The sequence below is a fragment of the Euleptes europaea genome, chromosome 5 (assembly GCF_029931775.1).
Source record: "Euleptes europaea isolate rEulEur1 chromosome 5, rEulEur1.hap1, whole genome shotgun sequence".
Taxonomy (NCBI): Eukaryota; Metazoa; Chordata; class Lepidosauria; order Squamata; family Sphaerodactylidae; genus Euleptes; species Euleptes europaea.
The window spans coordinates 70,746,255-70,773,229 of NC_079316.1; the positions used below are offsets into that span (position 1 = coordinate 70,746,255).

At 42.2% G+C, this 26,975-nt stretch overlaps 1 protein-coding gene across 1 annotated transcript in view; it reads right to left on the minus strand.

Moving 5' to 3' along the window:
• FAM53B (family with sequence similarity 53 member B) overlaps positions 1–26,975 on the minus strand; it is a 97,849-nt gene that overhangs the window by 52,915 nt on the left and 17,959 nt on the right. Inside the window, exon 3 of the mRNA XM_056849822.1 lies at positions 25,683–26,461. Within this exon, the coding sequence (XP_056705800.1) occupies positions 25,683–26,461 (779 nt within the window). The remainder of the gene's footprint in view (positions 1–25,682; positions 26,462–26,975) is intronic.

The following is a 26,975-nucleotide window of genomic DNA, read 5'->3' on the forward strand; positions in this document are numbered from 1 at the left end:
TCCATTTCAAGGCCCATTGGCAAAAGTCTTCAAGCAATGCAAGCCATAAATTCAGATAACCATGTCTAAAATCACACCCCACAAACGTAAATCCAGCATAACAAATGCTGATCTTGGTTTCCCCTATTTTTATCAGAATAAATTTAGCCACAATGCAAACACCACATACCATCTAGTGTCCTGTTTGTTTACTGTTTTTAACATGATTAAATACGCCACTGAAGCAAGCTGTGGAGCCAGTTTAGAAAATGTGGAAGGTAGCCCAGGAGTTCAGTACAATCCAGATTCAGATAATTCAGATTTTTGTTCACCCTATCTAAACTTTGCTCTTGCATTTAATGTTTTATCTCTGCTTCTCATTACCAAATCAGAGAGTTAGGGGGCCAGTCTAAGTGGTACTTGTTTTTTTCCACCACAGCCCAAACACTAAGAGGTCAGTTATTCCCTGATCCCCTTTGCTTGTAAGATTCAGTCCAGCATTCCTTTCATATCCAAATTTCCCATTTGTAGGAAAATCAGCTGCACCAAAATCAAGAATGATGAACCCAACTTGTCTAATCTTGCTATGTTTCTCTGTGCCAGTTAATATATTATTCTCCCACAGTGAGGCAATTTGACTTTTGCATTAGCTCTGGCAAAGCTAATTTTTCCCAAAGAAACATAACCATAACAATAAAAATTCCTGTTAAGTTTTTGAGATATTTATAGCGTCAGTTCTGCTTGCGCTCATGTCAATGACAAACCTTTTAATAGTCATGCGGAATAAATTACACCCTATTGTTCGCTCTACCTTTTTGATGTGTGCAAGTTATATTTAATGAGGGGCAATCTCCCCCACTTGAAATTAAGTTTGACAAACAATCCTATTCTTACAAAATGGAAAAACAGCTCATTTTTTCCCCAAGCGGTTCTGGAATTAAGAAATTCCATTATGACAGCTAGATTCGAGTCCAGTAGCACTTTAGAAACCAGCAAGATTTTTGAGGTATAAGCTTTTTAGAGTCAAAGCTCCCTTCGTCAGATGGTATCTGATAAAAGGAACTTTAACTCTCAGAAGTTTATACCCCGAAAATCTTGTTGGTGTCTGAAATGCTACTGGATTCGAATCTAGATGTTTTACTGCAGACCAGCATGGCTACCCTCTGAATCCATCATGACAGTTGTTCTCAAATCTCTTAAGTGTTCCCAAATCTCCTCCCATGAAATTATTATTTGTTAATACCATTTTAAACAAACTTGGCTGTGAGGGACATCAGCCACTGCCTCTACCATACACTCAATGTTTGGAGCTCAGACACGGAGAAGAAGGGATATTTCTGTCCTCTTCTATAAGGACCTTCACAATGGCATGGCACGCACCTCAGTGACTGCACGAAGTGTGATGGACCCTTGGAGATCATAAATGGGAGAGAATGGAAAGAACAACACTAAAGAATGAGCCACTAAGGAAAGGAGTCTCTAAATATTATTGGGTGCTATTTGCAAAAAGGAAAGCACAGTGAAGTAAACAAGTTGTATCATCTGGTGCAACTGAGATTATATCCAAAGAGAAAAATTAAATTGACCTGAGTTTGCTAAACAACTGGGAGTGTTTGAGATTGGACGAAGATATTACTCAATTACTGAGACAACTAACATTATTTGATTGGGGATAGTGGACTGAATTAATTTACTTTAGATGAACTAGTTATACAAGAACTAAGTTGACTATTCTAATCATTTGCAGCTGAGCTGATACAGTCTGATAAGAAATGCATTAAATTAATTATCTGGGCACATTTGACGAATTGCACGTAGAGCTTGTTGAGTTCCTGAGAATTAAGACGCTGATTAATAATGCACTGAGAAATGTAAATGAACTTTAATTGAATCTTTTTCTTTGTTTTAAAGTAAGAGGCTGAATTATTTGTGAACATGCTGATTAAATTATTAGCTTGCTGAGCAATTTGATAAGAATTAAGCAGAAGTGACTCCTCTTTTGTTATATTACTGAATCACTTGTTAACGACCTGATGCTATGAATTTCAGTGTGTCAGTCAGGAACCTGGAACGGGCTCAGGATGAGGGACAAGAAGCAAGGTCAAGGTCAGGCTGAGGGTCAAGAATCCAAATGAAAATCCAAACAGCAAGGGTAAGAGTCAAGAACCTTAATCTGAGGCGGGCAAGGTCACATTCTAAGAAGTCATACTAGCTTAAACAACTTGCAATGAATTGTTCAGGTTGAAGAGGCAGCCGGCAAATCCAGGATGTATAGACCACGAGGCTATGTAATTAGCCCCTTGAGTCTTGTGCATCATCCAGTTGCATCATCCCAAACCAAGTGGGAAGGTGCCATCCAGGAGGCATTTTTATATGCAGTCTGCAGTTGCTGCCCATCTGGCAGTTCAACTTAGGAGATGGGTGGGAGCATTAGATTTGGAGTTGTAAAAATTAACATGAAATTGAGAAATTCCAGAAGAAGTAAACAAGACAGAACCTGATAGGATATCTCGAAGACAAATAACATATTCTAAAACCTAGATACAGGTTGTGCTGTAAACTCTGACACAGGGTAGAGAAATACAAGTGGTGGACCTGAAAGGAATTGAAGGGAAAATTTCATTTTCCTTGGTATCTTCTCCCCTACTATTTCAATCTTTCCCTTCCCTGGCAGCCCTTACAGCTTCTCCCCTTTTCCTGCTTCCTTCTGTCCTTTCCACCCACCAGCCAACATACCTTTACCTACCCCCTCCCAATTACAACTTTCTCTCCTTCCCTCCTAACAGTCTCTCCCCAGGAAAAACATGGCTGAATTATGCAGTGGCCACCATTGCCAGGCTGGGCCTGGTTCCATGGTGGCCATTCCCAGGCTTGTCCCCAGTGGAGGACATAGCAGGGGAGGGAGACAGGACTTTTTTTAGGGCTGCTTTGGCTTTCAAGTTACAGAAACCAAGGCTTTGAAAGCTCAGTAATATTGTTGTGGTTGCCTAGCAACCTCCAAAACGATATTCTTTTCTTAAAGCTACAGATATTGTTTCTATTATTTTGGGGAGTTTTCATCTGATTTTTTTTTAAGATTTCAGATTTTTCTGCAAACCTGGGACTTCCTTTAGGTTTACAGAGAAATCCCCCCATTTGTCCCTAGATCCATTCTGTGGATCTATCATTATGACACAATTCAGAATTAGATATATGATACCAAGAAATATGTTGAGATATATATAAGTGATAGAACAAAGGAAGCAATTATGAGAAAAAATACTGAATCAGCACCCATTACCAATAGAGGAAAACAATCTATAAGTGATTTAGCATAGCTGGGACAAATATTTTCACTGCTTTCCTAGATAATAATTGCATTTGTATACATTAATAGAAATATAAAGCAGGGGCTGCATTTACATTACCGTTAGATCAGTTTTTGTTACGTGATGATAGTATAAAAGACGGTGTAGAATATACTGAGAAACACCTTTCAAAATGATGGGAAATGCTGGTTTAGGATTGGTTTGGTGAACATATAGGAAACAAATATATTGGGGAACAATTTATGGGAACAGGAACATATTCAGAAATGGGGAAGAAGCAGAGAACAGCTGGAAGTAATCCACAAAGTGAACAAGATAAACATTTAAAACCCCTGCTCAAAAGTGGATTAAATAATCAATTAGAATTAGAAAAGTTTGAACTTTACTTTCAATCCTGTTTTGGAAGGCGAGCAGAAACTCTGATACTTCAGATGTAGTAAACTATGGTGGGTGGGTGGTGATAGTTACCCAATGAGCTTCGGCGGACTGGGGATTTAAACCTGGGCCTCCCAGATCCTAGTCCAACACTCTAACCATAGACATAATCGAGAAATCATAATACAAATCCCCAAGCTTTATTTGTATAAAATGAGTAAAGGCTCAAAACTGCCCTGTTACTTGCTTTGGCAGCAGAACCTTTAGGGATGTGTAAGAAGTTCCAAAGAAACTGCAAGAAAAGAGAGAAGGAACATTTTACACAGACAATGTTAATTGTGAAGATCCAGAAACTTCACTGAACAGTTTAAGAACAGTTAGAAATTCAGGGTAATGTCATAACGTAAAATTAACAGAATTAGTCAAAATTGATTTGTCTCTATTTTGTTGAGATACTTTCTATTTCATACAAAAACATTATTCTGATTAAGTTAATCTTTAAAAAGGTGAAAGAGGATTATAAATTAATCTCTCTCAGAAGAGGAAGCTGTTGATCAAATATGTCACATTTTATAGGGGGCAAAGATGGCTATTTAATACATTGTACACTTCCAAATATTTCTTTTCGTTACGAAGCAACACAACTGATGTAGACATCATCATGGGCAATGATTCGCTGTAGTAAGCCGTATTTTATGAGTCAGTCTCACTATGTGTCTTGCAATAATCAGATAAAAGCTGGAAAATCATTTAAAGAGTAAAGGTTGCAGCTAGTAAAATTCTGATAATGTGGGAAATCGTTTAAAGGAAAACAAGTTATTATATATTCAGGGCCCAAGGATCCTTTTTCTGGATTCAGTAAAAACTTGTAACATGGCTGTCTTTTCCTCCTCCCCTTTACATATAATCATGTCCTATATCTCATGAGGCATGGAAGGAAAAAAATATTTCTGAAATGATCCTAACTGACCACATGGTGGTAATGAGGTTTGACCCTCCCTTCCCAAAAACTGGCAAAGAGTCCCCAAATGCTTTGGCCATAGATATATTCCCCTTGCTTTTTAACTTTTATGACATTTTTGAAGTTTGTTCTGAGCTTGGAAAAAACAGGCTAGATTTATGGTTATGTAAGATCCGATGGGTCAGTAATGACCCAGTGCTCACACAGGAGACTACCTTTACCTTTAAGTAAACAATGTGATCAAATACAAATGAAGCTGTAAAAGATGAATAAACAAGATAGAGCTTTGAGAAAAGTGTCAGGTTTGCAGAAAAATCTGAAATCTAAAAAAAAAAAAAACATAGTAGAAGCAGTGCCTAGAGCTTTAAGAAACAAATAGCCTTTCAGTGGCCATTGTGAGGGTTGCTAGACAACCAGAAGTATTGCCAGCCTTCAAGCCTTGGTTTCTGTCAGTAAAAGGTAGGGGGAGAGGGTACTATGCTGCAGAAGTTCACTAGGTGACTTTGGGCCAGTTACGCATTCTCCACATTCTTAGCTTCACAGGGTTGTTGTGAGGATAAAATGGAGGAGAGAATGAATAAGCTGCTTTGGGTCCCCCACTGTGGAGAAAAACATTATAAATAATAAATATAGCTAGATGTGTGGCAGACAAAAGGTAGGTTGGTGGGTGAGTGGGAAGAGACCAAAGTAGGGAAGGGTGAGGATAGGAGGCTGCTAGGAGGAGGGAAACAGGAAATAAGGTGGGGTGGGGATACAGGGGAAAGTGAGGTGCCCCTAGCAAGTCCTCGAGGTTTTCCCACTGTGCAACTTGACCCAGCAGCCAGAACAGAGCAACTGGGCCATCATATTCCTTGGGAGGGGCTGTCATGAGAAGCAAAGGAAGGAAAGCTGAAGATGAGGGGCAGATAAAGTGGGCTGGCTGGTGGGTGGAAACAAAAGAGTAAGTAGGACAAGGGGAGAGGCTATGGTGGCTTTCAGTGAAGGGAAAGAGGAAATAGTGGGGGTGGGGAATGACCCCCCCCCCCAAAAAACCTTGCTGGTCTCCTGCTTGTTTAAGAGTAAAGAACCATAAGTGGTAATATTAGCATTACAAGATTTTTTTAAAAAAAGATGACAGGTGATTTGTTATTAGTGGATGAAGACAATATTTTTTTCCTAAGAAAAAAGGAAAAGGTTTTCTTGAATCACATGGAGTCTAGTAAGAGGCAGCCAAATCTTTCTGCATTTTGGTTTCTGGCAATAGGTTTCCATCCTTAGCTAGATATAGTGGAAACCCTTTTTTTAGCTGAAATGTCCAAAATAATCCTCTGAGGATAATTGTCAAAAAATACATATACGTACAACACACTGAATGGTTTGCTTTTGCATCCTGTCCCCGGAATAGCAACATTTCAAGAGAAGTTATTTCCCTTTTAAAAGAAGAAGCGTGCATTCATACCAGTTTCCAGGTTTTGTTACCTCAAAGGCAAACGAGTTGTACGTGTCTGCAAATCATATTCCTTTTCACAATACATTGATAAATTCATTTCCTCTCCCAGTATGTAGTTTCCCCCATCCGGTCTTCTTTTGGAGAGAATGGTAATGGGTGAGCAAGTAAAACACGGTTTTGGATGCTCTTGGAGTAAGTGAAAGTTCTGGGAAGGTGGCCTGTTATCCCTGCTAGGACACCGGAAATCATAGGGGATCCTTACCACTACTCAATATCACCCAAGATGTTCAGGTGGCATGGAGGGGAGATCCTTTTAGGCATATTTGTTGGAATAAATATCAAAGTTATTGATTAAAATAAATATTATAAAGCAAAACAAAAACAAAACTCAAGCTCCAGAAAAGATGTGTTCAGTTTAAACATTTTACTTTAAAAGCATTACTTTTGTGATAAATATTCATATGAAACACTTAGGATAAGATTTAGGTGACAAAAAATGAAACTCGGCATCATCTAATTCTGGCATTCCCAAATAGGACCACTAATATAAGTGCTAGGATGCTAAAGTTTCAGCCATAAGACTGTATGAATTCTGTTTCTCATTATTCCGTTATTTCATCCTCAGGTGCCCAAAACAGCAGCACAGGCACAACAATTTGGAGAGACACTGTCCTTCGGTGTTACTCCTCTGAAGATGCCTGCCACAGCTGCTGGCGAAATGTCAGGAAAGAAAATACCAAGACCACGGTTACACAGCCCAGATAACCTACAAGAACCAATGAACTCTGACCGTGAAAGCCTTCGACAATAATTTGGAGATCTGTCTAGTATTGAGTACACCTACAATGCTGTTTGAACAAAAGGGAGTCATCCTAAGCAGGTACAATTACAAGTAAGTCCCATGTTATTCAATAGGCCTTACTTCCAGGGAAGTGTTCTTCCGATTTTAGCCTAAGGCATATTTATTTCTACTTTTCATAAATATGCCAAATAGTACGATTTTATATATTAATAAATGTAGCAACGACACATTTTACTTTCTTAAAGCAGTACAAGAGGCTCAGATTTGATACGAAAGTGTTGCATATTTTTCAACTTCTCCCAAAATTTCTGGGATTTCCCCCCAAAAAAGGGTTTGTGCAGGGCAAGACAAGTGTGAAAGAATTTGGAGAAGATGAGGAAACGCTGGTGTTTGCTGCATTTTGGGGGAGGGGAGAGAATAGACTGAGCACATATGTTATTTTTAATTTGCTCTTTACACTGATGTTGGATAATCAGCATATACTTCAAAAGCTTGCACGATTTTAAATTATTAGTTGAGGCAAAGATAGATATTGTTACCCTCACTCTGTTTCTCATTCATTAGGGTTATTCTGCCAATATTCTGGCCTGAATTAACCAATGAATTTTTGACGGACCTTGCAATCAATATCTTCTCTTGCTTAAAGGTTCACCAAGAACTTTTAATTGTCGGAAGCACACACATAAGGTAAGACTCAATGGGAATATAAAAGAGTAAAAAAATTTCAAAGATCATTTTTTGAAGAAAAAACCACCCTGCTGACTGTGAAATGAAATACAGCATCAGATCAATGTAGGGCAAAATGTGAGCAATAAATAGAACCACGTCCAGAGTGTATAAAACTACAGAAGACCATTCAGGCTGCTGAAGCCTAGGAAGGAAGTGTCAGCACTTCCTTGGGGAGCACGCAAGCTGGGTCTCTTGGTCACTACTGCTTTGCTGACCTGAAACTCCTATTCTAAGAATATGACTATTCAGCTTAGCTATTTCCATCATGGAGAGACTTCCTTCTCTAGCCACATCTTTCACCCTATGAAAACTCATAATGGTCCAATGCTCACAACATGCAGATATAAACTGTGGCCTTTTATGAAGGGACTTTTCCCCGCAGTCACCCCACCGACTGCTCTGGGGTTTGCCTTTGATTATGCAGGTGTTTTGTGACTGTCAGAGATCGCCTCGCTCTCCCCCTGCATTTTGCCCGCATTTTCCAGATGCTGATTTAGCCCAAATATTGAAAATGCAGGGGAAACATATGGGGGAGAGCGAGGCGACCTCTGACCGTCGCAAAACGCCTGCATAATCAAAGGGGAGCCCCGAAGCAGTCGGCGGGGTGACCGTGGGGAAACGTCCCTGCATAAAAGGCCTGTCAGTTCAACATAGGATTATTCTTTCCCATCTTTCCCGTACCTTACCACTTGGTGACAGTACATGACCATACAAGGCAGCGCTTTGCAGAAGCATCTTGGGCTTGAAGGAGCAGTTAAGGAAACATGCCACCAGCTCGGAGAAACAGCTGGAATCAAAGTAAGGATTGGCAGGTGTGCAATGACAAAGAGTACAAGCAAGGATTCTGGAGGAAAGCAAGCAAGATCAATGGGCCCAGAGTCAAATATGTATGAATGAATGGTCAGGAGCAGCTTGATAGGATTTGAGGACAAGGAATTACTGAGAGATAGCAAGTTAGCTTGACACTGCTGTGAAGATTGAAGGGACAAGTACAGCCATGCTAGATGTGAACAAAAAACACAAGGCCAGATGAGAGGGGCTGTGGCTCAGTGGTAGAGCATCTTCTCGGCATGCAGAAGGTCCCAGGTTCAATCCCCAGCATTTCCAGTTAAAGGGACAAGCCAAGTAGGTGATGTGAAAGGCCTCAGCCTGAGACCCTGGAGAGCTGATGCCTGTCTGAGCAGACAAAACTGACTTTGATGGACCAAGGGTCTGATCAGTATAAGGCAGCTTCATGTATATGTGTTCATGAGATTCTCTCTAGTATCAGTGGAGCATGCCTATTATATTAAGTGCTGGGGAGCAGAGGAAGGATGCTGCTGCAGTCGTCTTGTTTGAGGGCTTCCTAGAGTCACCTGGTTGGCCACTGTGTTAACAAACTGCTGGACTTGATGGGCCTTGGTCTGATCCAGCATTGCTTTTCTTATGAGATGGGGAAGAAAGTGTGGGAAGAGGTACATTTTATTATTGTCCTAGAAGACTACATATCAGCAGGTAGGTTCTTATTCTGTGGGAAAACACAGATGACCATTTACCAAATAAGGCTACTTTCCACAGACATTACAGACATTATCTGAAATGTCTCCCCTCGTACCTCCCTGCTTCCTTAGGTTTTCCTCCCCACGCAGGCATCTTGATGCAGATGACTGGCTTAGCAACTGAACCCATGCATACTTTTGCAAATAAATGCACATAAATAGCTGCCTGTATCCATTGTGCACCATCAGCATGGCAACAAACAAACTAGTCTTTCCAAAGCCTGCCGTTCAGTGTTCAGATCCATCTGGGGCTGTTAAGGCTTGCTAGTTTCTATGGCCTATTGTACACAAAGGATGCTGCTGTCAGTATCCCAGTCAACCACCTGTGACTTTGCCACATCCCAATGGATCAGGTATCCACTGAAAGTGAGTAGGCTGGAGTAGACTATCCAGCACGAGAATTTAGCCAGACACAAACAGCCAGCTTTTGCACAAAAATAAAACACAAAACCAAAAAAATAAATAAATGCTTCAACGACTTGGCAAAGCACCCCTAGGTTTAACCATACCATGTGTACTGAACTATTACAGCTGCACCTCTGCTGATGACAATTAACTTCATGTCATTTCAGATTACATCTAGTATTTCTTGCCAAAAAGTTAACGCTACATAATCCACATCACAGCTGTTGAAATTCTGTTACCAAATACGTTTTCTGTGTTGACACATGGTTGTTTTTAGCACTCCTTGCTATCTTGTTGTTGCTTTAAAAAACTTGTTTTCTATGCCACTCAGCCTCTCTGCTGCAGTTTCCTTTTTCTGTTTTGTCTTCTGCTGGCGTTTTGTTCAAGCAACTCGTTTCTAATTCACATGCTAAGGAAGTTATGAAGGTTTATTTGGCCTACTACGGGGATGGGTCCTTTCAGACAAAACCTCTGTGGCGTCCCATTCATTCTTTGGCGGTGAGGCCAATGAAGTTCAATAACTATTTAACAGAAAGTTCCTCATGTGTTTCACTGACCTTCATATATAGCCAAGTACACAATTTAATCCATAGCTTTAAATTAAATCATAAAGAGACTCCAAATTGAATCTACAACTGTCATCAAGATAGATATTCCCAGCCAATGGGCATATCAAAGATGTCTACTGTGCTCATGGGAAACCTTAGATACTCTAACCCCTTTAAAAAAACACAAGAAAACTGAAGGGGTTTTTCCCCCCCTCTCCCCTCTTCCTGCTGTCACCAAATTTTAAGATGGAAAATAAGCTTTAGATTCCAAAGGCAAATAGTGCCAGGTTTCTACAGCATTATACCATGAAGTAAGGATCCCTCGAAAGCATTACAGAATGCACAATAGAGCATATTTGCTAGGTTTGTGGCATGTGTAACATTCCCCTTGGGGGAATCAAAGGGTAATCATGAAGCAAACAGCTGTTTTGACTAGGGACATGTGAAATCTTTTCTATTATTTTGTGGATATTTCCACATTACCATGAAGTGACATTGTGTATTTGAGGAATTTCGTTACAACAAACGGATATTCAATTATCATGAGGGAAAGATCTTCCTGTTGTTAGTTTATACGGCCTTTGGCATGTTAGTTTGGATGCCAGCATTACGGCATATTAGTCTTCATTCATTTAATGGCACAAAGGTACATATGTGCATATTTCCCCCCTCCCCTTAAAAACATTTTCTTATATGGGTAAATCCTATACAGAACTACACCCTTCTGAGCTCACTGGCCTGAGCTCTGCTAAGGATTACACTGTAAACTATACACAGATTCCATTAAAAATATTAATTGGCTTGATATTGTTCATATAATTTTTCATCCAAATCCATGGACCAATCAGCTTCAGATTATTGCTCAACCAGCCAAAAATTGGGCCAATCGTAACTGCTCAGGTACCGTTGCTCTATTTACGGCACTTACCAGCAGTTATACATTTGTGAATATTGCTGCTGAAAATTAAGATGTTATATGTTCTTTGCATCCTTAATTCTGACCCCAAATCAATTTCCTATGAGCACATTCTGATCTTCCCCGTCCAGTTTCCACGGAACTGAGGACTCAGTCAAAAACATGGACCTCAACCACGCCATGCTTTGACAACAATTAAATCATAGCTTACTTGGTACAAAATCCCCATGTACTTCTGTAATGAGTTCACAAGAAAACAAAGGGAAGTATGCATTCAACTAACCAAGTGCTGTCTGAGATCACTGCCTGTTGAGGCTATGTGAAAAATAACGAACATTTGTGAGTTTGCAGAGCACTTGCTTGCTGCGGCACTACACCTGCCCAGTCTTTACAAACACCAATTATAATCAGAGCATCTGGCCATCTTGCTCTGTGCTCAAACCGTGGACTCAGAAGATGTCTTAGTGGCACAATGAAATAACTACCCAGTTTGGCAGGTCTGAATCTGGCCTTTTAAAACTCAAGCAGTTAAGTATCAATAGCTGTGAACAATTAGGGTTTTAGAGCAATGTATAATCCACTTTCCAGAATCCTGAGAAACTTGGAAGATATCTTCACTACAGATTTACACTGCTTTAACAATCTTATGCTCTCCCCAGAGCGCCCTGGTAAGTGTAGGTTTGTGAGATGGAGGAATACAGTTCTCTAACAAAGAGTTCTCATGACCCGCAGCAACTACCATTCCTAGGCTTTTTCAGGAGAAGCCATGACAGTTAAATTAGTATAAAACAATATAAAACAATATGAAGTCTGTGGAGTAGACACACCTTCAGTTTTATTAATAAAGACTCACCATGGGAAAGAGAAGCTTCTCTTGAAATACAAGAACCTGGGCAAATTGTTTCTCTACCAGAGATCAGACTAGATTTGAATAGGGGTTATGATACACATCTGATAGGACTTCTAGACACTTTTCCTGGCCTATAATCCGCCAGTGGATTTCACATGTGGCTCCGTTGTAATTACCGTATTTTTCGCTCCATAGCACACACCTGACCATAACACGCCCCCGCCCCCAGCTGGCCGTCAGGCCAGGGAAAGCCGGCTCGCGCTGGAATGACGCCGGGAAAGCCGGCTCGCTGTTCCAGTGTGCCCAGCCGGCTCTGTGCATCCCGGCGGGGCGCACAGAGCCGACTTGGCGCGCTGGAACGGGGCGCACAGAGCCAGCTCGCGTCGTTCCAGCGCGCCCAGCCGGCTCTGTGCGCACATTCGCTCCATAACACACACAGACATTTCCCCTCACTTTTGAGGAGGAAAAAAGTGCGTGTTATGGAGCGAAAAATACGGTACTGAACAAATACACGTATGGCCATATAGCCACATTTTAGAATTGCACTTACTCCCCAGGGCAGTCACAGAATGTAACTTTGCTTCTCTATGCCTGTTTTACCCATTAGGATGTAACTTGGATAATTCCACCTCGAAGTAAACAATGCCTACATATTCCATGCTTAGTTGTCTAATACGTGCAAGGTGGGTTTTTTTCAAAGATTGCTGAGAAAATCATGGGAGCTGAAAATCAATGGGCCGGATCAAATGACGTGTTGGCACAAACTGCAGATCTTTCTGCGTTCATATCCCCCTGGCTGTTCCTTTTGGCTCTGGAAAAGTTGATTCCAGGTTGTAGGACTTGTGTGGACTAGTAGTCACGCCGGTCTGTGGGCTGCAGTTAGGAAAAGGGAAAAATTGCCCTCCTGCCTTTTACATCAGCAGAGCTGGCACCTGGAGGAGGAGGAGGAGGAGGAGGAGGGAGTGATTCCATCCCTTTCTCCTTCCTTTCAACAGCCACCCATCCTACCGCCGACAGCTTGCAACTGACGAAGTAAGCTCTAACTCATGAAAGCTTATTCAAAAATACATTTTGATAGTTTGAACGATGCCACGGACTTCTGTGGTAGCTCGCGTCTTGTTCACAAGCAGTAATCCACTCTACCAAACCTGCCACTATCCGTCTCTTGCCTTCACTTCTGATGTTGTCCTGGCGTCCCCTAAGAGGGCTGCAAACCCCACTGGTTCAGCAGAGACAATGGGATCTAGGCACCCAGAGCCTACACAGATTCTACACAGCCCTGATTTTTTTTCTTGATTTATCTGAGCAGCTACCAATGCACAGCTAGCCAAATTAAGCTGTGTTAGATGTTGAATAATTATCTTCAAAAGTTCAGAACTAGAGTTCGTCTTCTTCTTTCCTTCTATCACCAGGAGAAGTTAATGCAATTCTATTATACTACATTACAATTCTGTCCTGCCTCCCCAATGAGAGAAAAGCATGTCAAGGGCAATACTAGAACAAATTGAGCTTTTGTGTCCCCCCTTTTAAGTGTTGTGGTTTGATTGATGTCAGGGATTAAAACAGTGCTAAAAAAAAAACAGAAAGGGGAAAGGAAGCTCTAGGAGCAGCTGTTCTGCTATTGCATGAACAAAAAGGAACAAACACAAAACCCCACTTACAGTTACTCAAATGCCAAAGTGAAGCGTTATATACACTGGAGGTTTTGAATACCTCAACTTGCCTGGGTACAGCGGTTTTTCACACACGTATTTCTAAGCTGAAAGCTGTTCAGTGTTTAAAGGACATGGCAGCCCTTCCTTTCTCCTTCTCCATAGGGGGCAATAGGGGAGGATATCCCTATAGGAGCTGTAGATAACTTACACAATTCCCCCTCTAGCTGCAATGAACAAAATTCCTTTCCAAGTAGCAATGGCATGAAAAGCCAGTTGTATAATATATATTTGGGGGGGGGAAATCACAGGATAGTTTTTTAAAGCAAGCCCGTGCACATATTTATTTTTCAAAATGAGTTAGTTATTCACATCTGCACATCTTTGAGTCGATGGATCAAATGGAGTATTCCGACAGCTGTTTCTCTGGGTCCCTGGTAGACTTGTAACTATCAGTTTTTCCAAATGGAATTGTCAGACTCTTGTTTCAGCACCCGAACAAAATGCAACACCAACTTAAAAGTAATCTCTATTATGCCTGTACAAGTCACATCGGTATTTTGAAGGAGCCAACACTGGAACAGCCAAGTAATTTAAAAACAGAATTAAAAAAAACACACACCACAACTTTTCCAGGCTTTTTTAGTAGCAGGCAACATGGCCAATGCCGCTACTCTAAGAAAGTAAGGGATTAACAAAATCAGTACAGACAACAAAACCAAGACAATAATTGCAGTTCTACCCCTCCCCCGAACACACACCTTTCTTGAAATATCTTTCCCTTGCCCCATATTTCTCTCTGAATTATTCATGGAGGAGTCACTTTCCCTAGATTTCCTCAGTGGCTGCAGATCACAGATTTGATTATGGAATTGTGTGACCTGTATGACCAGTTCTGATAGAAACTTCCTATGACTGAAAATACTTGTCTGTGTGTCATATATGATCAAATTGCTTCTTAGTTAGTATTGCTTTTTTATTTGTTTTTAGGAAATTTTGACTCTGAATCAAATTCTGTCAAACCCCTTTTTACTCTCCAAAATTAGACAGTTCATGACTAAACTTTTGTAATGTGGTTACCACTACCAGCCTCCTCTCCTACAATGGACCCTGTATCACATGGATAATGTATCAATTTTTTGATCATATGGCTAACTCAGGTTATAGAGACAGGTGTCAACAATACCCTGCCCTCTACCTAGCTTGCTGAAGCTGGCAAGGAACGCCTTCATTTGACTGAATATCAACATGTTACCAGTGTGAAGTGGGAACCAGACACTGGGGAGCCACTCTGTGGTGGCAACCACACTGCAAAGACAACCCAAACAAGAAATGTAAATGAGAGATAAGTGCTTGTCAAGGCTAATCAGTAGATGGCACCTTATTGTAAGCACATCTCCTGGATCTCAAATTGTACACTGCACAGTTACACGTTCATGGGATCAATTATTTTTCTTACTCTACCCCGATGCCTTTTCCCAACCAGCAAGCATTTCTGCTGTAGCCATTTATGTGCGGCAGAAAAGGAGTATAGCAGCAGAGCTTCTATACTCCTTAAAGTTGTAATTTTTAAGGATTCTGAGGATTTGCTAGAAGAGAGTCACATCATACTTAAAGATCTTTAATTCTAAGAGTTCTAAACGAGAGGGGGAGTCCTACTACTGAAAATGATTTTAAACTTGCAGCCTTTATGTTCAGGTAGCCTATTTCGCTATCAATTTATTAAAGAGTAAAGGTGACATCTCAGAAGTTCTCCCTAAATAACTTGCCCTCAGATGAGCCTCAATCCCATGTCTGCAGACTCTTCCTGGGCCGTGAATTACATGGGAAAATAAAATCTATATTATTTGTAAACCTGTGCCTGTTTTCTTACTTATCTCAGTGCTAATAAAATATACTTTTGTGTTGTAGAATGCAAATGAATGGAAACCGTTTAATTTAGGCAAATATTTCCTCTTACAACGAAGAATGCAAACTTTAATTGGCCGTTAGTGAAAGAGATGCTTCTCACCTGTCTGTGCTGCATTTTCTCCCACAACTTAGCGATGAAATTATCAGTCATTAAACCATCAAGAAATACAAGTACCCTCCATAAAAATGTTTTGTTGGCATTATCAAAGACAGTTCAAATATTTTATTAATGTGAGATCAAACCTTGCTGTGACCATGACCTTATGAAAAATAGATTATGGAAGGGATAACCATGCTGATACCCAAAAGCAAGGCAGATAAAAAGGATAGCACACTGAAGAGGAGAGACAGAGTTCTCAGCTCAGTAGCTCATTTTGATCTACCTATATAGCTCAAATACTTCAATGCTGCACAGAAAAACCCCAGATATGAAGTCTTGACTCTATTATCACCCATGGCTACAGCCAAAATAGTCCAGTAGGGTGAAGTAGGGTGAAGCCCCTATTCAGTCCCAGTTCTCAAGATGCATCCGTCTATGACTATCCCATGTAAAATCAATGACACATACACAAATACATTTAGGGGTTTGCCCTTTTTCATTTCCGCAATTATTATGTGTGATTATTCTTTAGGAATACACAAGACAAAGCAATGCAGATACAGGAATTTATATGATATTCACAACTGCTCCTCAGGTCATAAGCTCTAGAAATATTCTATGCAGAACCCCGGAAGACCTGAACAACTAACAACTTGAGCTTTCAAAGTTTTCCTGGTGCAAGTGGTGAAAAATGAACCACAGATTACATGGCGGGGGGGCCACAGAGAACAGAGCCCCTTCTGAACTGGAGAAATTACCACAGAACTGAAGCCTCCATTGCAAGGAATGTGCCTTTCCTGCTGTATGTGCTAGAGACACCTTTAAAAATCAGCATTGCCTTTAATATTTTGTTTGAACTATTGAGTACAAAGGTTAGTTTTTAGGAATATCACTGAACTTTACAAACATCAACATGCTCAACTCACAGCAACTCTTTGAGGAGCAGAAAAGCAGAGTGAGTTTCCTCTGGTCACATAGAAAAGTCTAAGAACAGAGAACAAGAGCTCTAGTCTCCTAAATTAGTCCGCTGCCTTAGGCAAAATTCTACTTTTCACTAGCAATTGAAAATGGCTCCATTGTGCTGCTACCAGAATACATTTTAAATAAAAGTTCATTCGTGTGTGATCTTTTGCTGAACAAACTTCTTTCTGAAGTTCTTGCAGGGTGATGCAGTTCAGCAGTGATAGTAATAGCCCCGTAGTGTCTGGGCGATATCAAAACTAAAAATCTCTATGATATAAGAGAAATCTACCAAATTGGTTATATCTTGTAGAGAACATGTTGGACCACTTTGAGGATGCAATGCCCAGCCAATCAGGGATGAAGCTGTGAATGTGATGATATCATAACACTAAACATTCAATCAGATTCGGCATTATAATATGGAGAACAAGTGACTATGTTGAGTGAAGGAAATGCTTCCAGCACCTTAATACTTAGGTCAATCATGCCAATGTACTAACCTGGCCATCCTGTTTGTTTGTTTATAAGATCGATATCCGGCTTTTCTATTAGTATATTCAGGGCAGCAAACAACTCAAAAGTTCACAAACAAATCATATTTAAATATCAGCACAATGCAAAGCTGAGAAAACGACTGCTCTTTTTGCCGATGGAAACTTATTGTGAATTTTCACACAGCGGACAGCAAATGAAGGTGGTTCCTAGTTACTGTTTTTTAATCTGTTCTGGAAGTGGGTGCTTTAAGTACTGACAAGACAAGATGGAGTAGTCTATGGCCCCTCCCTCTGCTACTGGCAATTGGTCTTCGGGCTAGTAGAGTCACAGAGTTGGAAGGGGTCTTATAAGCCATCTAGTCCAACTTCTTCTCAATGCAGGAAAACCAAAAGGTTGTCCTGAGTTTGTCTGAACACCTCCATCAAGGCTGTCTGCTCCCCCTCAACAGGTAGGTACTCTAACCTCTTCTAAATGCAAGAATGATAGTATTTAGCATCTATACAGTACCTTAGAGCATCCAGAACACCTCGTATGCCCAATCTGTTTATAATACAACCATCATATAAATTACCAGAGAATTCCCATATTGTGAAGAATGAAAGACTATGGACTGGTTAAACTTGGGGTGAGAGATTAAATTTTCCCTAAAGCTACCTAGGAAGTTTACAGCCAACGTTAAGATTTGAATAGGGACTTCTGACCTGTATATCAGACAGTTAGCCCTGACTCTACACCAGCCCTCAGCTATAGCAATTAGCAGTGGCAACTTCCAGAGGCAAAGGACCATGTACCAAAATTAATAGTTTTAACCCCACTGTTGATTACATTCCACAGGTACTGTTTAGTTTTAGCGTTTTCACAAAAAAGTAAACAATTGTTTCTTTTTCATTCCCCTCCCTCCAATCCATTCACATCTCGTATGCCCTCTTAAGCGAACACTTTCCTAGTTTCGTTTTAAGCTGTCGCCGAATAAAACTGGTTTTCGGATTTTCCCTAAGGTAGTGTTAAGACAAACTAGCTTTTAGCACAAATCAGAAGCATGTGACTGATTCTTTGTATTTCATTAAAAGCAGCTTCATTTGATGAAAACGCCTGATCGTAATTACGACATGGAACCCTGTGCTGCATGAATGCCTCCTTGTAGTATTTCATCACGTTGGGCTTTTTAGGACTCTGATCTAGCATTTGGGGCTCATTTATTTAGCCCCTCCATCCAGATGGCAAGATCACACAAGGCCCCACACGAGAGGGACTGTGCACTAACAAAGATGCGGCAGAGAAGATTTCATATTGTCTTGCACAGCGGGAACCCTGCTGTACAGCAGATCGCACTGCTCTTCATCACTGTCAGACACGGTGAACCATCAGTGTTCAAAGACACCGTCAAATGCAAAGTCTATTTAGAGGATGAAGGGTGCACTTAGAATACAGTTGTTAAATATATCCCAACACTAGCATGGCACACAGTACTTTCCACCTGTCTGGCAGTTTTCGAGGACAGTGTGGGAATAATATCTAAGAGGTCAGACCATCTAGGCACTCAAATGATTAGGGAACAGAAAGGTAATTTGAGCAATATCGAGGAGACAAAGCTGGAAAGATCTTGCTAGCTCGTTCGCAGCCCCTGAATATCACCTAGGCTGTTTGCAGGAGCCCTTAGGATTTTAGCCCCGCGGCCTGACACCCGGGGTCTGTGTTAGGCGGTTCAGGGAATTAGGGACTTCTCCAGGATGTGTTCGTTTCCTTTCCTTTAATTTGTTTTGTTTAATTAAATTGTATTTACATTGGTTATTTGGGTTTTTTTTCTCCAGTGGAAAAGATATTCTTTCCCCTGTTACTAGGAAAAGACTTGGGAGGAGACAGTATTTATTGGAACAACCGGTTGGCACCGTTAAGAATCCCCCTCCATTCAAATGCATTCCTCTCTGTAGCTGAATTTCATTAAAATACACACACACACATCTGTTGGGAAATTTCCCACAAATCTCTTGTGCAATGTCTAGTTTTGCTTCATTAAGGCTACAATCCTAAAAACACTTACTGGGGAGTAGACATGCTTAGGTCTGCACTGTAAGAGTACAATGTATGACCTGGCCCATAGCATTTGAACTATGTTAAACATACGAATCATGGCAAAGCAAAACGGTCAAGTTAATATCAGCTTGCCCTTTCATTTTGGTGGTGCAAAGTGCCATCAAGTCATAGCTGACCTATGGAGACCCCAAAGGGTTTTCAGGGCAAGAGACATTGGGAGGTGGTTTGCCATTGCCCACCTCCTGAGAGTGGTGTGTGGCCTGAGAGTTCTGAGAGAACTGTGACTGGTCAAAAATCACCCAACAGACTTTGTGTGGAGGAGTGGGGAATTGAACCTGGTTCTCCAGATTAGAAGAAGAAGAAGAAGGGTTGGTTTTTATACCCCACTTTTCTCTACCTTTAAGGAGTCTCAAAGCAGCTTACAATCGCTTCCCCTCCCCCCCCCCACAACAGATACCTTGTGAGGTAGGTGGGGCTGAGAGAGTTCTGATGGAACTGTGACTAGCCCAAGGTCACCAAGCAGGCTTCATGTGTAGGAGTGGGAAAACAAACCCGGTTCTCCAGATTAGAGTCTGCTACTCTTAACCACTACACCATGCTGGCTGTTACTCTTTCAGGATGAACAAAAACATTTTGGCCTGGCACCTGAAAGAAACGTAGGTGGCAGGCAAGCCTCAAGGGGAAAGGCATTCCAGACATGAGGTGCCCATACTGAAAAGCCCTGCCTCACCTCCAAAGGCAAGGGTACAGACAGCAAAACTTGTAAGGCAGATCTTAACCAGCAGGCTGAACAGTATGAGAGCAGGCAGTCCTTCAAGAACTCTTGCCCCAAGCCATTTAGGACTTTAAAAGGTAAGAGCCTGCACTCTGAATTGTGCCCAGAAACAAATGGTCAGGCAATGCAGATCTTTCAATTCTGGGATGATAAAATCCCTATATCCTGCCCCTGACAATAGACTGGCTGCTGCATTTTGGACCAGCCAAAGTTTCTGAACCATTTTTAAAGAGAGCCCCATGTGAGGCACATTACAGTCATCTAACATGGATGTAATCAGAACATGGATCACTGTGGTCAGATCACACTTTTGAAGAAACTCCTGTAGATTGCAGATCAGCCAAAGCTGATAAAAAGCACTATGGGCTACAGAGGAGATCTGGGCCTCCCACTGTAGACCAGGATCCAGCAATATCTTCAAGAACTTGCTCCTTCAGTGGGAGTGCAACCCCACCCTAGGACAGGCTGACTCCTCAGTCCTCAAACAGCTTTGTTATTGACCAGCAGCTCCTCAGCCTTGTCTGGACTGAGCTTCAGTTTATTGGCCCTCATCCATTCTATTAACATCTTCAGACAGCTGTCCAGGACTTCCACAGAACCATCTGACTCAACTGTTAAGGAAAAGTAGAGCTAGGTGTCATCCACATATTGATGGCACTTTACTCCAAATCCCTACTGATCTCTCCCAGTGGTTTTATGTAGCTGTTACACAACATGTGGGACTCCATAGCAAAAAATGCCACGGGGTCAAGCAACAGTCCCTCAGCACCTCCTTCTGGAACTGACCAGTCCAGAAGAGCAGAACCACTAAAGGACAGTAACCCCCACTCACAAGTCCACCAGCCTCTCCAGAAGGATACCATGGCTGATGATATCAAATGCCACAAAGAGGTTCAGGAGAATCAACAGAGACACGCTCTCCTGTCACTCTTGTGGCAAAGATCATCCATCAGGACAACCAACACCATTTCCATCCCAAACCCAGGCCTGAATCTGGATTGAAATTAGTCTAGATAATCCTTCTCCTCCAAGACCGCCTGATACTGCATGGCTACCACCCGCTTAAGCACCTTGCCCCGAAATGGAATGTTGGCCACCAGGCAAGAGTTGCTCAGGTTAGCGGGGGCCAGAGATGCATTCTTCAGGTGGGGGCACACAGCTGCGACTTTCCGCCTGCAGAGAGGCGTTTATTACCTCCCGGACCCATTCTACCAACCCAGCCCACCTCAATACCAACCGCCACAAAGGTTAAGGGTCAAATCTAGATGTGGTGGCCCATACAGCTTGTCCCCACCAGCCTCACCGACTGAAAGTCATCCCATACAACTAGGATCAGGCTGTGCTCCCGTGGCATTCTGAGACTAAACCCTTTTGTTTGGGGAAAGGAAGTAACCCCAGCAGGGTATAATGCCATAGACTACCCTCCACAGCAGCCATTTTCTCCAGGGGAACTGATATATGTGATCTGGAGAACTGTTATAATTCTGGGTGGTCTCTAGCCCCCACCTGGAGGTTGGCAACCCAGGTTCCCATGGAGGATATGGCTGCTTTGGAGGGTGGAGTCTACGGCATTATACCCTGCTGGGGTTTCTTCCCTCCCCAAACCTCGCCTTCCCAAGGCTCCTTTGCATCATGTAGTGAATGTTCGCCCAGTCTGGCACCACGTAGTGAACGTGATGATGTCACAATACCAAAAATCCTGTTGGATCTGGCATTGCAACATCGTAAAAGGCCAATGTCCCCGTTCCCAGCCACGTCAATTACCACTTTGGCCACAGCAACTCCAGGAGGCATGCATGTTTACAGAATCATGCACCTTTGCACAAGTTTCAGAGCACCTTATGCTTCTACAGCAATTAGGAGCCTCCCACGTCCTGCTTTGATCGATGTTTGATGTACCTGGAGCCTTGCTGATGAAAAGTTAAGCCAGCCACAGAGGTTTGTTTCTCTCAGAGGTGCCTTTTACATTTTCTACTACAAACCTCTGCTGCTTCCTTGGATAAGAGCCTGGAGCAAATGAAATAGCCTAAATATATACCTAGGTACAAACATGCATTACTATATATTTTAAACTGTTTCCACAAGTACAAGAAATGAAAAGGCCTTCAGTGATGCTGGGTGATTTCGACTTGGGACTCATAAAGTATAATAAGGTTGTTTTTACTACCTATCCAAGTTTATTAGCTAATAAAAGCAACTTAGCATATTAAATTTCACTGACACACATTTTCAAAGTGGGACTGTAGAGCAGTGTAAAGGTACTGTGTTTTCCCCTGAAGTTACCCAAGCATGTTATTTCTTTACCCTTTTTATCTTCCAAACTTCTCTAGAGAAGGGGAAAAAGCATTCTCTCAAACACAAGAGAAAATGAACATATCCAATCACCCATTCAGCCATAAAGTATTGTAAAGTATCACATTCTTAAAGCAGGTACATAAATGAGTTTCCTCTATCAAAAGTCATTATGCTGAGGCAAGGGGAAATGAAGTACAAGTGCAGCTTCACTAATCAGCTGTTCCTGCTTAGGAAAAGCACCTTTTTATTATCCTGTACATTTAATTTGGCATCCTTTATTGAAGAGGATCCTAAGGGACCTAATACAATTCTAGTCAGTGCAAACAATGCAAAGGAGTCGTATTTTCAAAAGTGGGAACCCGCAAGGACTTGCGGGAGTCATCTCGTTTCCCCTTCTCCCACCGTTTCCTCCTTTCCTTTCCTGAAAGGCCCTCCCCTTTTCCTGCTTCCTTCTCTCCTTCTGGGGATGCCAACCTCCAGGTTGCGCTTGAGATCTCCTGGAATCACAACAGACCTTCCAACTACAGACATCAGTCCCCCTACCCCTTAAGGTTGCCAGCTCCAGGTTGGGAAATTCCTGGAGATTTGGGGGTGGAGCCTTGGGAGGGTGAGGAATGGGGAAGGAAGGAACCCCAGCAGGGTATAATGCTATAGACTCTACCCTCCAAAGCAGCCATTTTCTCCAGGGGAACTGATATATCCAGTTGTAATTCTGGGTGATCCCCAGCCCTTACCTGGAGGTTGGCAACCCTAGTTCCTATGGAGGATATGGCTGCTTTGGAGGGTGGAGTCTATGGCATTATATCCTTCTGGGGTTCCTCCCCTCCTCAAACCCTACCTTTCCCAGGTATTTCCTAACCTGGAGTTGGCAACCCTATATCCTTCCCACCAAACAGCCAGCCTACCTTTATCTGTCCCTGTTTAAGTCCCGCCCCAGCCTCTGCCTAGGAAAACTGTGGTCCAGTTGTGTTGTGCTAGCCACTGGGCCAGACCCATTTGCATCGGAGGGAACTCTCAAGGACTTGGGGAGGACCTCACTTTCCCCTGTGTCTCCCTTCTCCACACTATTTCCACTTGCCCTCTCTCTGGCAATCCCCATATCCTCTCGCCTCCCTCTGCCTCATTCTCTGGTTCTCAGCCATTCACCAAGCTATCTTTTATCTACCTCCCATCTTAAGCTATATTTATTATTTATTCAATTCTTTTTTACCCCACCTTTCTCCATAGTGGGGACCAAAGCAGCTCACGTTATTCTCCTCACCTACTTTTTATCCGCACAACAACCCTGTGAGGTAGGTAAGGCTGAAAGTATGTGACTGGTCCAAAATCACCCAGTGAGTTTCCACAGCAAAGGTGGCATGGATCCATGGGCTGCAGCAGCTCAGGGCCCTCAGCTAGGAGCAGCCAAGAAGTTCAGCTGCCCAGCATCCTCCAACTCCTCCCCACACCTAGACCCTACTCTAAGCTCTAATGGCTACATTACACCAACTTTCATAGGGTGGCTGCTGTAGAACAGCAGCAAGCAGCTAGGCCTAGTTGAGTCATGCAAGGCAGGTGGTATCAAGTCACCTAGAGGTTGCTTCCACTCCTAGGGTTGTCAGCCTCCAAGTGGGACCTAGAGATATCCCAGAATGACAACTGAACAGATGACAAAGATCTGTCCCCCTGGAGAAAATGGCTGCTCTAGAGGGTGGACTCTATGGCATTATATTCAGCTGAGGCCTCTCCCCTCCCCAAACCCTGCCCTCCTCAGACTCCACCACAAAATCTCCAGGAATTTCCCAAACGGGAGCTGGCAACCCTAATTAGACCTGGCCCCAATGAGTCTTCCTTCATAGGCCAAAATAGGCCTGGAATGGCCACTACCCCCTCCTCCTGCCTTTTACTGACAGAATCAAGCCTGAAATCTGTTGTTACCTTGCAATGGCCACTGTGGAAATCCATTGCTTAAAGTTACAGGCATTCCTTTTATCATTTTTGGTAGTTGTTTTTTTTTTTAATCCATTGTGTGTGTTTTTTAGATTTCACATTTTTGTGCAAACCTGGGGCCCTTTTAAGGCTTGTGGAAAGATCTGTCTTGTCCATTCACAGCTCAAGTCATCGGATTTACATATTCAAAGATTTGGCCAACTTCGCAATTCGAATATAAGATAGAGATGCAGCAGCTGGTTTAAGAGCCCTTGGCCAGCTGTGCAAACTATGTACAGTGTGGGGGGGTGGTGGAAGTTTTTTTGATATGTAGAGGGGCAATTAATTAAAACTGGAATTAGGCCAGGAAAACAAGTTTAATACCCTAATTCCATGGAGGGAGGAAGCTATCAGATCTTTAAACTCAATTTATCTCTGTCCCACACAAAGGTGGCATTAAGCTATCTAGCATATGCTTGTAAATTATTGACAGTAAAATATGCTGACTCATAAGAAGATGAAGCTGGTTTGGGGTACTGCTCTTTCAAGAATCCTTGCAGTTTAGTTATGAGTGTCACACTTTACAAAGCCACCAATCTCCCGAACAGGTATGGGAAGTTTAAGAGTTTATGGAACCAAATCATCCCTTTTGATACACACTTCAGATCTCTTATCTGCTCACACTTTGGATTCCTGACTGAAGAGGAAAATTTTGCCCTTTGGTTTGCAACTGAAAATGAAATATGATAACGAAATGGAAAACTACAGAAGTCAACTGCTGGTTGAAGTCTGTGTTCTGCATAGTCCCCAGTTTGGATTCAAACAGAAATACAATGAGCACTAAGAACTACTGAGGTTTCCCCTGCTTTCCACAGCTCGTATTCAGAAGCACACCTTCTGCAGTTTCATACATGAGTTTAGGTTTTTCAGACAAACCCTGCTAGCTTAAACATATTTCGCTATCTAGAAAAAACACAATTTAATTTTAATAACGTTCATCGTTGTGAAATGATTAAGTTATTTGAATCTTAGATAGTGGGTTGAATCCAACCAGGTTTTTCTGCTGGTAAAAATGGGAGGACCACCAAAAAGGCTGTGCTGTGGATCATGGGACTGCATGAACAAAGGCCATGTAAGACTGGGTCTGTAGTAAGGTGAGGGAGAGGGAGAGGGAAGGAGAGAGGGAGAGAGGGAGAGAGGAAGGAGGAAGGAAGGAAGGAAGGAAGGAAGGAAGGAAGGAAGGAAGGAAGGAAGGAAGGAAGGAAGGAAGGAAGGAAGGAAGGAAGGAAGGAAGGAAGGAAGGAAGGAAGGAAGGAAGGAAGGAAGGAAGGAAGGAAGGAAGGAAGGATCCAACCCTTTGACTAGGAAGATGGTTTCAGAAAACAAATCTTCTTGAAAGGGATTATGCCATCTGGGTTTTGCAAGTGAAAACAGGATGAGGAAGATATGGCGTCATTAATGTCATGTCTGTTAGAATATGAATCAGTCTCCAGCTGCAAAAGGAAGCAGCAAACAGTACTTCTAATAAAATATAGAATTCAATGTGGTAAACAAATCATTGGGGTTTGTGGTTCTATTAGTACTGCACATCCCTATTATGCCAAGCTTTTGTTCAGAGTGTATGCACTGCCTGTATGAAAATAAATGCCTCGTGGTGGGTTTTGTCTGGCCTAGCCATGAGACTCATCTGTGATGTAATCATCCCTTACCTGGGTCATCTTGGCAAGGTCCAGGGAAGGCCTTTGTTCCTTTACCTCTTCGGGCCGCCGTCGTTTAACTCCAACTTTCTTATCATTAAGGACACATGGCTGAGACCGGCTTCGGGAAAGCCCATTGGAGCGCCTTGTCATCTCTGGCGTCGAGGCAGGTGTGCTGTTTGCTGAGGGCAGACAATATTCCGAAAAGGATATCTGATCATGGGAACAGGAGAGCGACCGCTGAATGTCAACCCGGCCACTCTCTACAGAACTGTGATCGTTGCCCCAGATATCACTCGTCTGTCCGTAAGTGGCTGACCTCCTCATTCCTTGGCATGGCTGATATCCAAATCTGTTGCTAAATCCAGACTGGTCATAGGACGAGGAAAGAGCGTTTGACCTGGAAGGAAGGCTAAAGCTTGAACTCCTTTGCATGGTTGAGAATCCATTGGAGTAGCGCTGGACACTTCCCCCGCTATAACACCGTCTCTTTTCTACAGGAGTCCAGACCTTCGATCCCATAGGCCTCCATGAAGCCCTGCAGCTAGACATCTCATCGGAAAAAGAGAGTGACCTACATTGGCGTTTGCTGGGCGGTGCTGACGGGTTGCCATTCCGGTCACTGAGACTGAGGTCTTTGATCAAGTTGGTCACCGAGCATGTGCTAGCTGCTTGCTTCTGCCATATGGGGCTTTCCTCGCTTTTGTCAGGAAGGCAATCCCAAATGTTGGTGCTTTGCTGCTCGATTTGAAGGGGACATTTCCTGCTGAGGTCTCTCCATCTGTCATTTTCTGGTTGGGAAATGATAGAATGACATACATTCATTAGCACCGGTTAATGTATAGTTCACTTGCCATATCATTAATGTGTTGTTGTTTTTTAAATCTCATGGGAGACCACAATACATTAGTGAATCCTTATAATCTGCATTGACAAGAAATTGATTTAGAATGGAGGTAGAGACAACTTGAGTTATCTGCCCAACAGGAGTGGCAGCCGTTATTAAAAAGCAAATAGAAATAAGCTGTAGCATGGGAGACTTGATCTTATTTTATTGTGTGTGTGTGTGTGTGTGTGTGTATATATATATATATATAATTTTAAATTACGAAGACTGTCAGTAATTCTGCTTTTTTTAGTTGTTGTTATTGTCACTGGTTTTTTTCCAATAAAATTAAAAAATTAATAAATAAAAAGCAAATAATATTTGCATTTACATCTTTGCATTTACCAATAAATTAAGTAACCAGGTGTGTGTGTTTTTAAAAAAGACAGACCTCAACAGCACTACTATCTGAGAACCTT